This window comes from Carettochelys insculpta, chromosome 22 (genome assembly GCF_033958435.1).
Source record: "Carettochelys insculpta isolate YL-2023 chromosome 22, ASM3395843v1, whole genome shotgun sequence".
NCBI classification, from domain to species: domain Eukaryota; kingdom Metazoa; phylum Chordata; order Testudines; family Carettochelyidae; genus Carettochelys; species Carettochelys insculpta.
In genome coordinates, this window is record NC_134158.1 from 8,277,309 (window position 1) to 8,293,010 (window position 15,702).

General features: G+C 47.7%; 1 protein-coding gene across 1 annotated transcript; it reads left to right on the top strand.

Annotated features, from left to right (window-relative positions):
* The first annotated feature begins 2,656 nt into the window (after positions 1-2,656).
* On the top strand, positions 2,657-15,702 carry LOC142024667 (L-amino-acid oxidase-like). Its single transcript, XM_075016823.1, has 6 exons — positions 2,657-2,881; positions 3,591-3,703; positions 7,613-7,814; positions 10,143-10,211; positions 12,822-12,958; positions 14,844-15,702. Exons 1-6 carry the CDS (start codon positions 2,657-2,659, stop codon positions 15,700-15,702), a joined length of 1,605 nt encoding a protein of 534 aa, XP_074872924.1.

Below are 15,702 nucleotides of genomic sequence, written 5' to 3' on the forward strand. Positions count from 1 at the left end.
ACACATGCTTCCAGTTTCAACGTTTCCTGTAAGCTGAGCGCATGGGTGGCGGCCCTGGAGAGATTCAGGTGCTGCTCAGCTGAATGAGACACTATCCCTAAAGGCTCACAACTGGCAGCAGGTATGTCTATTGGTGGTGCGCGTCTGGTGCACACAAAATTTATTCCACGCATGGATAATAAAAATTAGAGGGAACCCTGCCCAGGTCGCTGCCCTTCATTGCGTGCAGCACAACAGGCATGATTCAAAAGAGAGACCATCCCCCCGCAAGAGCTGAAAATCTGAGGGTACCCACAGTGGTTTGAGCAGCGGGAAGATAGCTTCTCCTGCCCTAGATCCTAGGGATACCCCTCTCCCCACCCCATGCTTCCGATGCCATTCTGTTCTCAGAAAGCTAGCGCAATAAGGCTGTGTCTATACCACAAAACTAACTTCAAATTAAACTTTGAAGTAGGGGGTTACTCTGTTCCTGGGACCGGAGTGAGAACTTTGAAGTAAGGGAAAACGCGTGCAGACTCTCTGCTGGCTACTACGATGTGACGTGAAGTCTGAAGTTAGTTCCGAGTGTAGATGTAGCATTGGGCCCGTCTATACCAGAGGTTCCCAACCTAGCATCCACGGACCCCCTGGGAGGCCGTGAGGATATTGCAGGGGGTCCATGAGAAAAAAAAATCAATAAAAATTGAGCATAGAAAATAAGTTTTAAATAAATTGCAAAGCTATAATGAATTTTTATTTTTAAATTCGGCTCAGGGCTTGGTCTTTCTGTGGAAGAAAGGGCTAGAAAGAAACTTGTTGTCATAGACATACAAAGGGTATGGGCCGTGCCCTGCGCTGGCCGGGGGATGAGATCTATAGGGGGATGTCTGGGCCCTGTGCTGTCTGGGGGAGGAGCTGGGCCTGGGGCTGGCACAGCGCCAGGGGATGCTCGGGTGTGGGGGAGGGCAGGGCTGGACCAGGCTTTGCACTGGTTGAGAAAGGGGCACAATGTTGGGGGGCCTCTGTTGGGGGGCTGGGCTGGCATGGTGCAGGGGTTCTGTTGGGGGGCTGGGCCAGGCCCTGCACTGGTTGGGAGAGGGGCTGAGGCTGGCCCAGGGCTTCAGGGGGCTCTGTTGGGGGGCTGGCACAGTGGAGGGGGGCCTCGGTCGGGGGGCTGGGCCAGGCCCTATGCTGGCCAGGGGGAGGAGGGAGTGGAGCTGGCACGGTGTAGGGTAGGGAACATGGTAGAACCTTGCCTGGACAGACAGATGGCCGGACACAGCAAAAATAATATATAAGATGTCTTCCCATCATGGGATGAGTGGCTGGCCGAAAGGCAATGGTGTGGTTTCCTTTTGCATTGAACAAAGCATACATAGTGGCTTTGATGGGAGAGGGGTTCCTGCAAACAGCTGGGGGGTGATTGGGGGTCCGTGAACAGTTTGGGGGGTGACTCTCTTATGTGCTTTCACAATCTTCAGCAACAAACTAATGAAATAGTTTTAAAACACTTTCTGAACTCGGGTCCTGTCGACTCACACAGCAAATTCTGGATGGCTTTTTCACTCTGAAGTACACTAGACCCTTTCCAAAGGAAGCAGAGCCACAGAACATCCACCTCTTCCGACCCCGTTCTGTGGCTCTGCTTCCTCTGGAAAGGATGTCGTTAAAAGAGAATAAGCGTTCCAGAGCTATTCGCAACCCATCTAACCTCTGAAAGAGCCACTCAAGTGGTAGTGAAGCCTTTTAACAGCCATTTGCTAACCTCGGGTATATACTGTCAGCTTCTGAATTTATTGTGTTAGTCCTTCAAACTGTTCACAGGCTTCCCCGCCCTGCATCAAAGCCAATTCTAGCTGTTCTGTACACTTCATTAAATGAAGAAGGAAGCCACAACATAGGTTTTTGGACAGAAATTAATCAGAAAGGGGTGATAGGGGACCACAAGCTGAATGAGTCAACAGTGTGAGGTTGTTGCAGAAAAAGCAAACATGATTCTGGGCTGCATTAACAGGAGGGTTGTGAGCAAGACATGAGAAGTTGTTCTGCTCTGCTCTGCATCGATTAAGCCTCGGTTGGAGTGTTGTGTCCAGTTCTGGGCAGCACATTTCACGAAAGATGTGGACAGGTTGGAGTAGGTCCAGAGAAGAGCAACAAGAACGATGAATGGTCTAAAGAACATGAGCAATGAGGGAAGACTGAAAGAACTGGGTGTGTTTAGTTTAGCAAAGAGAAGACTCAGAGGGGACAGGATAGCAGTTTTCAAATACCTCAAAAAGGGTTACAAGAAGGAGGAAGAAAAATTGTTCTCCTGGGCCTCTGAGGACAGGACAAGGAGCAATGGGCTTAAATTACAGCAAGGGAGGTTTAGGTTGGACATTAGGAAGAACTGCCTGACTTGTCAAGTGGGATAAACACTGGAATAAATTGCCTGGGGAGGTGGTGGAATCTCCATCGCTGGAGATATTTAAGAGCAGGTTAGACAGACACCTATCAGGGAAGATCTAGATGATGTTTGGTTCTGCCATGAGGGCAGGGGCCTGCACTCAATGACGTCCTGAGGTCTCTTCCAGTTCTAGTGTTCTACGATTCTCTGCATACCACCTAGCTTGGAGAGAATGAGTTGGCTTCACTGACTGCCACATTCATTAACTGCCCTTCATTTCTCTTCGCCCATATGTCCCCAGTGCTTTCCCAGCTGTTTGTCCTTGTGGCTGTCCTACAAGCTGAGAGTCTTGCTGACGATCCAGACCACTGCCTCCATGACCGCGACTACGAGGAGCTGGTGAAGATTGCCGAAAAGGGGCTCGGAAAGGCTGCACACCCAGCAGAGGTGGTCATTGTCGGGGCGGGGATAAGTGGACTCACAGCTGCCAAACTGCTCAGAGACGCTGGTCACAAGGTAATTCTGCACCTGGGGAGAGGTCAGAGCAAGGCTGGGAGTCAACGCTGGCTTGAGCATTTCTGATTGGCTATGTCAACACGAGAGCGACCTGCTGACAGAAGTTACTACTTCTGTTGACAGATGGCGGCCACTCACGAAAGCGGATGGCTCTGTCAGTTCGGTCTGTTGACAGAGAATGGCCAGATTACCCACCGCTTTTTCCACAAAAAGGCCAACTGGAAGCTCAGCAAACAAGGCTGCCCGGTGACCCAGGAGCCCAGAAGTCAACCGAGGTCCTCCTGGAGCATCCACACGGCTTTTTTTGTTGACGGAGTCTGTTGGGATAGGCGTTCTGCCTCGTAGGGGAGAGGCAGAAGGCTGTCGACAGAACGCATTTTTAGCGTGGACGTGCTGCGAGTTTTGTTGACAAAACTCAAGTTTGTTTTCAGCTTTTCAGTCGCACGCTGAGATAGCATCAATAATCTGCACTGGCTGCAGTTCAGTCAACGTGGGGCGCCTTAGAAGTTCACCTCTCCCACATCTGGTGATCGAGTTAGGAAGGGGTTGGGACAGAGCTGTCAGAAGACTTATTTAGGTGCCTGACTGGAGATTCAGTTGCCTAATTTTAATCACCATGGTTTTATTAGTTTTGGGGGTTTTTTTGCTCCTAAAACTGTGTGGGGCCCACCTAAGTGCCTGGAAATGCTGTCCTGATGCTTGTTCCTAGGTTACCATTCTGGAAATCAGCAGCCAGGTGGGAGGACGAATCAGGACCTATCGAGAGGAGGCACCAGAATGGTACGTGGAACTGGGAGCCATGCGTCTGCCGAAACCCCACAGGTAATACAAGTTTTCGCTCCTGGGCCGTGGAAGTTGTTCGGGAAAGGGACAGTTGAGTTCTTCATAGAATCCTAGAATCCAAGGGCTGGAAGGGACCTCAGAAGGTCATCGAGCCCAGCCCCCTGCCCAAAGCAGGATCAACCCCTACTAAATCATCCCAGTCAGGGCTTGATCAAGCTGGGACTTGGGATGACTTTGTCAAGCTGGCTGGGATGACTTAGATGGGGTTGATCCTGCTTGAAGCTGGGTCTGGACTAGATGACCTCCTGAGGTCCCTTCCAGCCCTAGGACTCTATGATGGAGATTCCACCACCTCTCTAGGTAACATAGTCCAGTGCTTCACCCGCCTCCTGGGGAAAGAGTTTTTCTCAATATCTAACCTAGGCCTCCCCCCTGTAACTTGAGACTGTTGTTCTTTGTTCTGCCGTCCATCGACGGGCTCTCTCCATCCTCCTTAGAGGCCGCTGGAGGAAGCTGAAGGCTGCTATCAAATCACCCCTTATGCGCAAATCCCTCAGCCTCTCCTCGTAGGTCAAGTGGTCCAGGCCCTGATCATATTTTTAGCCCTCTGCTGGATTCTCATGGTTAAGGGTGAGATCGGTCACCCAACAAGAACCTGTTGGTGGATGCAATGTGTCTTTCCATCACTAGTCTCACTGACCTGGGTGGGATTATGACCAGAACTGCACAAGACACTCACCAATAAGCATTTTCAGGGTCCCAGCCCTAGGATGGAACTTTCAGCTTGCGAGTCCCTGGGTGAACATCCATGAAAACAATGGAAAAATTCTTGTCTGCATTCCCGGGAGTTATCTCTGACCCTGAGACAAAAGAAAGCCACACAATCAGGGTTCCCTCTAATTCTTTCCATCCACGGGCAGAATAAATTTTGCCATGTGACCCAAGGCCTGGGCAGAGGTGCACCACCCTTAGAAACCCACACTGCCAACCGTGGGTGCTCTGCCAGTCAGCTGAATCTCTCCTGGATGGCTGCCCATGTGCTCAGCTTACAGGGAACACTGCCCACAGTAGACATGGGCTCTTTGCTAGTGCAAGTGATTGAAAGTGAGTGGCATTGTTTCAGAAAACACTGCACCTAATCGTTTTGCGGGGAAGTGTAAGAACAAGACGAGAACAGAGTCTCAACTAGCGCGCCTTAGTCAGAGGGAAGGCTCAGCGGTTTGCATGCTAGTCTGCTAAACCCAGGATTGTGAGTTCAGCCCATCAGAGGGCAATTTAGGGATGTGGGGCAAATAGTTGCTTTCTTTTTTGTTTTTTTTTCAAAAAAAAAGAGGTGTTGCTTGGTCCTGCCAAGAGGGCAGGGGACTGGACTTGCTCACCTCCTGAGGTCCCTTCTAGCGCCACAAGATGTGTATCTCCATATTTTTTTATCCATATATATATATAATACAAAAGCTTCATAAAAACAATCCAACTCAAACAACAGCACCTTTAAGACACCCTAACATCTGAGGAAACGTCCATGAATGGAGACGACAATTAGGCAGCAGAACAACCAGATGGGGTAATTACATACTACAGTGGTCAGCAACCTTTCCGAGGCAGAGTGCAGAAATTCGAGCTTTTGACCTCTCTGTACCAGCTGAGTGCCGGTGATACTTTTTAAAGTCACTAAGGCTACGTCTACACGTGAAGCCTACATCGAAGTAGCCTATTTCGATGTGGCGACATCGAAATAGGCTATTTCGATGAATAACGTCTACACGTCCTCCAGGGCTGGCAACGTCGATGTTCAACATCGACGTTGCGCAGCACCACATCGAAATAGGTGCAGCGAGGGAACGTCTACACGCCAAAGTAGCACACATTGAAATAAGGGTGCCAGGAACAGCTGCAGACAGGGTCACAGGGCGCACTCAACAGCAAGCCGCTCCCTTAAAGGGCCCCTCCCAGACACACTTGCACTAAACAGCACAAGATCCACAGAGCCGACAACGAGTTGCAGACCCTGTGCATGCAGCATGAATCCCCCGCTGCAGCAGCAGCAGCCAGAAGCCCTGGGCTAAGGGCTGCTGCACACGGTGACCATAGAGCCCCGCACGGGCTGGAGAGACAGCGTCTCTCAACCCCCCAGCTGATGGCTGCCATGGAGGACCCCACAATTTCGACGTTGCGGGACGCGGATCGTCTACACGGTCCCTACTTCGACGTTGAACGTTGAACGTCGAAGTAGGGCGCTATTCCGATCCCCTCATGAGGTTAGCGACTTCGACGTCTCGCCGCCTAACGTCGAAGTTAACTTCGAAATAGTGCCCGGCGCGTGTAGCCGCGTGTAGGCGCTATTTCGATGTTAGTGCCGCTACTTCGAAGTCGCGTGCACATGTAGACACAGCTTAATAGTCCTACTGATGACAGCTGTGTTAATACAGAAACGAAGAGGCAGAGCGGTACCACGAAAGTGGCGATCGGTCGCATTAGCTGGTCTTTTGTTAATCCACAGGCTTTGAGCCCGCTCCTGGCTGCATGGCGGAGGAGGAACAGGGCTGAGCTCCTACCCACATGCTGATGCAAATCGGCTCTTGTGCCACTCTTGGCACTCGTGCTGGGGGTTGCTCGCTCCCTGGCATACAACATATCTAGTTCTGTCCTCTTTCTAGACCATTGGTGCGTCATTGCCCCTCATATTCTTTATGGAAATATGCCTAAATCAAATACGCTTTCTGCAAAATACAGCAGGTAACCTATCATCAGAGAGCTGGTAGCCCACTGACAGTGCATTGCCGACTCTTGTGCACGCGTCATTCCTGCAGCTGAAATTAGAAATATGGCGTACAACATATGTAGTGAATATGTGAAGCCATCAGCTGCTGTGTATCAAGTAGTCCCCTTGTGGTCGATGGATCAAACATCAGTTTAGATCAGAGCTATGGTCTATCTATCTATCTATCCTCATACACACAAATTTATCTATCTATCCTCATGCACATCTATCTATCTATGTATCTATCCTCATGCACACAAATCTACCTATCTATCGATTCTCATACACATAAATCTATCCATCTATCCTCATACACACAAATCTACCTATCTATCTATCCTCATACACACAAATCTATCTATCTATCTATTCTCATACACACAAATCAATCTATCTATGCTCACCCATAAATCTAGCTCTCTATCCATCCATCCTCATAAACACAAATCTATCTATTCTCATACACATAAATCTATCCATCTATCTATCCTCGCACACACAAATCTATTTATCTGTCTAGCTATCCTCATACACACAAATCTATCTATCCTCATACACATCTATCTATCTATCTATCCTCATACACACAAATCAATCTATCTATCCTCATGCACATCTATCTATGTATGTATCTATCCTCATACACACAAATCTATCTATCTATTTTCATACACGTAAATCTACCCATCTATCTATCTATCCTCATACACATCTATCTATCTATCTCTACAGCATTCATAATGTTAGATTCAGGAACGCTCAGGCTCTGTCTGCACTAGGCAAAATAAGTTGACCACTGAGATGCTATATTAGCTACGGCAATTGCGTAGCTAAAATCAACATATCTGCACTCGGCTAACGGCTGTCCATACTGGGGAAGGGTGACTGGAGAGTTTCTCCTTTCGACCTCCCTTATGCCTCGCAGCTTGCAAGGAGTATGGGGTTTGATGCCGATCCCTGATAGGTTGATTTCATGTATCCATACCAGACGTGAGAAATCCAATTCCGGAAGATTGACCCTGAGCAGGTCGATTTTCGAGGGTGGTGTAGATGTTGTCTCAGTATGGGAATGATATAAATAACAAATGTACCACATTATTATTTGTATAGCCAGTAGAATGTGTAATTTATTTGCTTACCGTTGACTCTCTCCTTTCCCCTTTCTCGCCCCTTTCTTTCTTTTGCAGAATCGTTCGTGAATTCATTAAGCAATTTCACCTAAAGCTAAACAAGTTCTCTGAGAGTGACGACAACGCCTGGTATTTGGTTAATGGCATCCGGAAAAGAGCTGGGGCTGTCAAAAAGGACCCGGATATTTTGAATTACACTCTAGCACCTTCAGAAAGAGGCAAATCAGCCGATGAACTTTATAAAGGCATTCTGGCAAAGGTATGTTTCTTGGTGGATTGTATAAAGAAAATAACTGACCAGGGCTGATTCTGAGAAATGGCCTCCACGTGCTGCAGTGTGTGGGTCTCTTTTTCTATAGTATGTGCTGGTCTTTCCCTTACTTTCCCCAACGCATCCTTTCTCATCAACAATGTTCCCTCTAATCTTTTCCATCCAGGTGCAGATTTTTACCATGCAGGTGTGGAATAATTTTGTTTTTTGGGAATGTACACCACCCATAGACACATCAAACCTCGCTGTGGGAGCTCTGCTAATCGTTTGAATTTTTCCTGAGTGCACAGCGTACAGGGAACATAGGGCTCACCACCATTCCATCCCAGAATACATCCTGCATCTGGGGAATTGTAGACAGCTGCTTGCAAATAACTAACATTCCCCTTGTAGTGGCCTGAAGGGGATATACCAGGGCAGATGATCTGTCTCTTAGTTTTACTTTCACTGGTAACTCATGTGATCAACTGGGATCTGTGGGTACTTGGCATAAGAACTTAACATAAGAGCAGCCAGACTGAGTCAGACCAAAGGTTCGTCTAGCCCAGGATCCTGTCTCCCAACTTTGGCCAGTGCCAGATGCCCTGGAGGGAGTAAGCAGAACAGGTAAACACCAACTTAGCCATCTCCTGTCATCCATTTCCAGCTTCTGACAAACAGAGGCCAGGGACACCATTCCTACCCAGCCTGACTAACAGCCATTGAAGGACCTAACCTCCATGAATGTATCTAGCTCTTTTTTGAACCCTTAAAATCCTGGTCTTCACAACCTCCTCTGGCGAGGAGTTCCACAGGTTGCCTGTGTGTTGTATGAAGAAATATTGTGAAGATGCACCGTGGGAAGTTGCGGTTTGGAAGGTCCAGGTTGAAAATTAGGAAAAACTTTTTCATTAGGAGGGTGGTGAAGCATTGGAATGGTCCACCCAGGGGAGTAGTGGAGCCTCCATCCCTGGAGGTGTTTAAGTCTCACCTTGACAAAGCCTTGACTGGGCTGATCTGATGGGTTTGGTCCTGCCTATGGCAGGGGGCTGGACTCGATGGCGTTTTTAGGTCTCTTCCAGGTCTATTGGTCTATGATTCTTTCATTTATGTTTAACCGGTTGCCTGTTCCTGTCATTTGGTGACCCCTAGTTCTTGTGTTATGGGAAAAAGTCAATCACTTTTCCTTATTCAAAACAAAAAAGCAGTTAAGTAGCACTTTAAAGACTAACAAAATAACTTATTAGGTGATGAGCTTTCATGGGACAGACCCACTTCTTCAGCCCACAGCCAGACCAGAACAGACTCAATATTTAAGGCACAGAGAACCAAAAGTAGTAATCAAGGTTGACAAATCAGAAAAAAATGATCAAGGTGAGCAAATCAGAGATTAGAGGGGCAGAAGGTGGGGGAAGAGTCAAGAATTAGATTAAGCCAAGTACGCAAAAGAGCCCCTATAAAGACCTAGAAAATTCCCATCCCGGCTCAAACCACATGTTAATGTGTCAAATTTGAATGCAAAGAGAGTTCAGCAGCCTCTCTTTCCAGACTTTTGTAGAAATTCCTCTTCAGTAAGACGCAGACTTTTAAGTCATTAACAGAATGGCCCACTCCAATAAAATGCCAGCTGACAGGTTAGTGGATCAGGAGTGTTTTTATGTCTGTTTTGTGCCCATTAACTCTTTGTCTAAGAGGTTTGAAGTCTGTCCAATATACAAAGCATCTGGGCATTGTTGGCACATGATGATATGGCATATGATGTTAGTTGAGGAATATGAGAACGTGCCCGTGATTCTGTGACTAACCTGGTTAGGTCCAGTGAGGGTATCTCCAGAATAGATACGTGGACAAAGCTGGCAATGGGCTTTGTTGCAAGGAAAAGTCCCAGGACCGGTGCTCCTGCAGTATAGACTGTGGTTGTGGGTGAGAATCCTCATAAGGTTGGGAGACCTCTCTCATAACCCCCCTTAGTCTTCTCTTTTCTAAGCTGAAAAGTCACTGTCTATTTCATCTCCTTATATTGCAGCTACTCCAAACCCCTCATCATCTTTGTTGGCGTTTTATGAACTTTTGCATCACACTTGTTTTTCTTTCCTAAACTGTGAACCTGTGATTAAATCCCACCTTTTAACATAAAAAGGGGTGGATTGTTCCCTACCTCAAGGGAGAATTACTGGGACTTAACTCCTTCGGTGATTGTGAACGCTGCAGATATCATGGCGAGGAAGGCCAGGCCTATCTAGCTAATTAGAGAGAAAACCAGAACGTGATCCACTGTTTCTGTGAACATATTTGAAGTTCTGTCCCTGAATGTTTCTATTCCTGGTTCCCACACAGGTGGTAGATCTGCTCCAGAGACCAGGATGTAAAAAGTTGCTGGCCCAGTATGATTCCTTTTCCACCAAGGTAATGGATGTGAGCCTTTGAGTATCTCTCAATCCAAAACATCTCAGAGGGGTTGCCGTGTTAGCAAATTTATTGAGTCATGGGCTTTTGTGGGTGAAACCCAGGAGAAAGAATGGAGAAGAAAAATGGAATCCAGGCTTAACAGAGTAGGGATGTAAAAAGGTGGGGAGAGGGAATTTAAAAAGGTTTAGCTATCTCTAGTAGGCCTAGTAAATGAAGCAGATTAAGAAGGTTGTGTCTGATTCCCACGAATATCAAAGGTGGGGAACTTGCCCTTGTAATAAATAAGGTAGTTAAATTCTCTGTTCGGCCCTAGGCCAAGCATTGAATCTGTAAATTAATTCTAATTCAAATGTCTCCCTCTGTAATCTTGTAGTTCTCTTGTAGAAGCCCGGCTGTTTTTAAATCCATTACTGAAGCTATGTCTAGACCACAGGGATCTGTCTGCAGAAGTTTGGATCGGAAGAGATCTTGTGACAAAACTTCAGTCGACAGATCGCAAAGCAGATGAAAGAGCCATCCGCTTGGTGGACAGAGCGTGGCCAGACTGCGCAGCCGCTCTATTGGCAAAATGGCCAACAGGAAACACAGCGGACAGGGATGCGTGGTGTCCCAGGCTGGGTCTACGCTAGAGTTTGCCGACAGAAGGGGCCTTCTGTCGACACAACCCAGGGAACGTCCACAAACTTAAAGCATTAAACGTCCACACGCTTAAATCTATTTGCCCCAGACTCTTGAAAGGCCCCCTTCTTGGGCTGAACTGACAGCTGTGCATTTACAAGGCTAGTGTTTTATCCACTGAGCTAAAAACAGACCCCTCAAAGTTCCTTCCAGCTCGAGGAGACAGCTATGTCTACACTAGATTTTTGTCAACAGAAGCAACAAAGCCCTCTCTGTCGACAGACGTGGCTTAGCCTGCACTTGTGTCGACAGTACGATGTCCAGAGATTGTTACGCCTCAGATTTTTGTGGCTGGCGAGTGCCTGATGGAGGGGGAACATTTGGGGTACTGCATGAATTCCTTTTCGTTCCCCTCCTAAGTTCCCAGAGGGCGCAGGCCTGCAGGCTGGAGAGGCAGCCGGGGTGCATCCGAAGTCAGCCAGCAAGGGGCCATAATCAGAGCACCTGCAGCCAATTAAGGCCTCCAGGATCCCTATAAAAGGCTTTCACCAGGCAACAGGAGGGGTGGTGGAGTGATGCCGAGAGAGAAAGAGGCTGGAGGTGCTGAGAGCAGGGCAGAGCAACCCCTGCAACAAGGTACAGAGGGGATGATACCAGAGGGAAATAGTGGGTGAAGAAGCCCAGGGAAGGGTTGCTGCCATGGGGCAGGGGCAAAAGCCCCACCAGCTTCCTCCTTCCCTAGAGTCCCTGGGCCAGGATCCAGGTCAGTGGGTGGGACTGGACTCCGCCCCCACCACCCTTTCCCCTGGCGGGGTGCCCAACTGGGACGAAGCCAGAGCAGTTGAGACTGGTGGAGAGGGACCTACTCCAGCCCTGGTTAGGACTGGCATGTGATGAAACTGGTGCGGTAATGGGAGACCCTGGCTTTTGGGAAGTCCCTGGGTAACAAAAGGGGCCTCTGAGTCCCTGAGGTACATAAGAAGCTGCCTGGAAGTGCAGAACCCTCAAGGAACTGATGAGGGGTTTGTCACAAAACAAAGAGGCAGAGCTTTACCATGAAAGTGGTGGCAGGTACTATAAGCTGGTCTTTTGTTAATGCCCATGAAAATCAGACACTAGTAACTTGGACTTCTGTACATTCCTCCCCTAGCAGCTGCACTTTACTCATGTAACTTTTTGGGTACTTTCCCCACCTCTGATTTGTTTGCAACTATGTCTGTGTGTGAGCAGGGGAGAGAGCTCGGAAAACTGAGGGTGTCAGTAGTGAAGATGGCCCCAGGAGGAAAACCAGAGAGAGCTCCTTTTGGTCGTAGTATTTTCTGGAAAGGCGGATTTGGAATTATGAGCCAAGACATTGTCTCCTGTTGATTGTTTCTCCTGGGTTCAGGGACATGGGACTTGGTGCCCATTTTTAAATCATTAGGATTGCACCAGAGAAAGACCTTACTTGCCTCCTCAGGCTACATCTACACTTCCAGTAGAAGAACAACTGATCTGGGTTGATCTTCCAGGGTGCCATTTCATGCATGTGCAAAATGGTGCATTCCTGGGTCAATGGTGACACCAGAACTCCTCTTGAGCCACCTGGGATTAAGAAAGGTAGACAGGAGGAGTGTTCCCATCAGCCTTCTGTCACGAAGACAGGCGCAGATGTTGACGCCTGCAAAGTCAGTTTTTGGTATGCAATTGGTGTACCAAAAATTGTGTAGCAGCCATCAATCTTCAAGGTAAGTGTAGACGTAGCCTTAGTCTGGCAATGGAAGACTTTCAATAGAACTGAACTGGCAAGGCCTTGAATGTTGGCCATAGCTGAGGCCAAAAATGGTCAGTAGCACCATGATACAAAACTTTAAAATAACCCTTTATCTTCTCCCTCACAGAAGTCAGACCTTTTCCCAGTGATGCTTCTACACCCTTTGTTTGCTGCATATATGTCCTTCTTGCACCTCAAGGGAGAAAAACGTTTGACCTGCTTTCCTCCCCTTCCAGGAGTATCTGATTAAAGAAGGGAAGTTAAGCCCAGGGGCAGTGCAGATGATCGGTGACTTGTTGAATGAGGATTCTGGATTCTACATGTCCTTTCTTAACTCTCTCATGGAGTTTGACATCTTCTCTCATGATAAAGGGTGAGAAACGTATGTACCTAATTTCAAGGGTGACAGGGTGCCACAGAAGTCCCCGTGGGTTTATCCCCTGGGCTACATCTACACTAGTGATTTTTTTTTGAAAAAGCTAGGGCTCTTTTGAAAAACCCCAGGGAGCGTCCACCCACACAATGCACTCGTTCAATCTGAAGGATGTGGCACTTTTTCCTGTGGCTCTACTCCTCTCCCAGATGAGGAAGAGCTCGTCTTTCTGAAAGATTCTTTTGGAAAAAACATGTGTAGATGCTCCACGGGCCCTTCTTTCAAAAGAGCCGTCCTCATGGCACTAGATTTTTCAATCCTCAGCCCTTTCTTTCAAATGAGTCGGGGGCTGTGTGGTCGCTCTCTATCGAAAAGCAGGTTGGTTTTTTTTCAGAAGAGATCTTCCAGAAGATCTTCTTTTAAAGGATCACTGTAACATAGATGTAGTCCTGATGTTCTGATCATGCCACTGACGCCTTCCCACCATCTGTCTGGGGCTCCCCACACCCTGTCCTGTTGGGCCAGGCGCTCTGGTCTCCCCTCAACCAAGGCACAGTGTAGGGGTTAGCATCCCCTCCGTGGAGCAATGCACACACTGAATCAGCTCCACTCCAGAGGGGCTCAGTTCAGTGGTCTCACCACCCAGGAGACCAACCCCCCAAAAGGGACCAAAACCCTCAAATAAACTTGACTTGCCCTGTGTAAAAGCTTCACACAGGGAAAGTTCAGAAGTTCTGCCACTTCATCAATGAAAGACAGATATGCAGCACGTTTGCACTCTGTGCACCGAAAAATAACAGTTATTTACGCTTGGCTTGATAATAAACAAGCGTTTTTGCCAAGTATTAGAGAAGGGTTAGGGTTAGAAGAGGGTAAAGAAGAGGACTGGGGAATGATAGCGGTCTATAAAGTCATGACCGGTACGGAAAAAGTGAATAACATCACGTAAAAACTAGGGGTCACCAAATGAAATTAATGGGCAACAGGTTGAAAACTAAGAAAAGAGTGACAGAGAGGTGGCCATGTTAGTCTATATTCTGTCAAAACAAAACAGCAGTCCAGTAGCACTTTAAAGACTAACAAAATAATTCATTAAGGGACAAGCTTTCGTGGGACAGACCCACTTCTTCAGATCATCGCTTTTTTTTTTTTTTTTAAAGAAAAGAGTTTTTCTTCACACAGCACATAGTAGGCCGGTGGAACTTCTTGCTAGAGGAGAAGGGTGTGAAGACCAAGACTTTAACAGGGTTCAAAAGAGAGCTAGATAAATTCATGGAAGTTAGGTCCTTCAGTGGCTATTAGCCAGGCTGGGTAGGAATGGTGTCTCTGGCCTCTCTTTGTCAGAGGCTGGAAATAGATGATGGCAGAGGGATCACTCAATAACTACTTGTTCTGTTCACTCCCTCTGGGGCACCTGGCTTTGGCCACTATCAGAAGACAGAATTCTGGGCTAGGTGGACTTTTGGTCTGATCCAGTCTGGCTGTTCTTATGTTCTTATATTCTTACTAAAAGTAGGATTTCAGTGGTCAGAAGTGAAAGCAGTCAGATCAAAGTAAGTTACTGAGTTAAAATAAACAAAATTGCCGACTAGTTCTAATCCACTAAGAAACTTGTTTCATGCAAATTCAATTGTGACCCCTGAGAGTGGTCCCTACCAGATGCTTGAAATTGAACCCCAGAAAATTCACCCTGAGTGGATCACTTTTCCGAGTTAGTGACCCTGGAAGATCGATCCTGAGTGAGTTGATATTCCAGGTCAGTGTAGAATAGCCTTAGATACAGCTCCTAGTATAAAGGAGGCCCACTCCATCATTATTCCTAAAAGCAATCATGGTTATTGCTACTTATGTCATCCTTTCACCCATCACTTCTTGTTTCTTTCAGTTTTGATGAGATCACAGGGGGATTTGACCAGTTGCCCCTGGCCTTCTACCAATCTATGCCTGGAGTAGTCCAGCTGAACTGCACAGTAGAACAGATACTATCCAGTGGTGACAAGGTCAGAGTGTATTACCGTAGACCCAACACACTGAGCCCCTCCTTAGTGATGGCTGACTATGTCCTCGTCACAGCCACAGCCAAAGCCACCAGACACATCAAATTTATGCCATCCATGTCTGCCAACAAGACCCATGCTCTGCGCTCCATTCACTATTCCTCTGCCACCAAGGTTGCCTTGGCCTGCACTGAAAAGTTCTGGGAGAAGCACGGGATTCGAGGTGGGCCGTCCGTCACGGATCACCCTTCCCGATTCATCTACTATCCCAACCACAACTTCTCTAGCGGGCTGGGGGTGATTGTGGCTTCCTACACATGGAACGACGACGCCAATTTCTTCGTTCCCCTGACTGATGAGAAGTGCATTGATGTGGTACTGGAGGACCTGGCAGAAATCCATGGGGAATCTAAAGACTATCTCCGGTTCATTTGTGATAAATATGTGATACAGAGGTGGAACCTGGACAAACACTCCATGGGGGCCTATGCCTCATTTACCCCCTATCAGTTTGTAGACTATTCGGGGCCTCTGTTTCAGAAGGAAGGGAGGGTCCACTTTGCAGGAGAACATACGGCGCAGCCTCATGGCTGGATTGACACGGCAATGAAATCTGCGGTGAGAGCAGCAAGGAACATCCACAAGGAGAGTGAGCTGCCTCTGGGGCAACATGAGCCTCAGGATCAGCAAAACCAACAAGAGCAGGAGCAGGAACTGGTGGAGTCGGTTCCAAAAGCTGAACTTTAA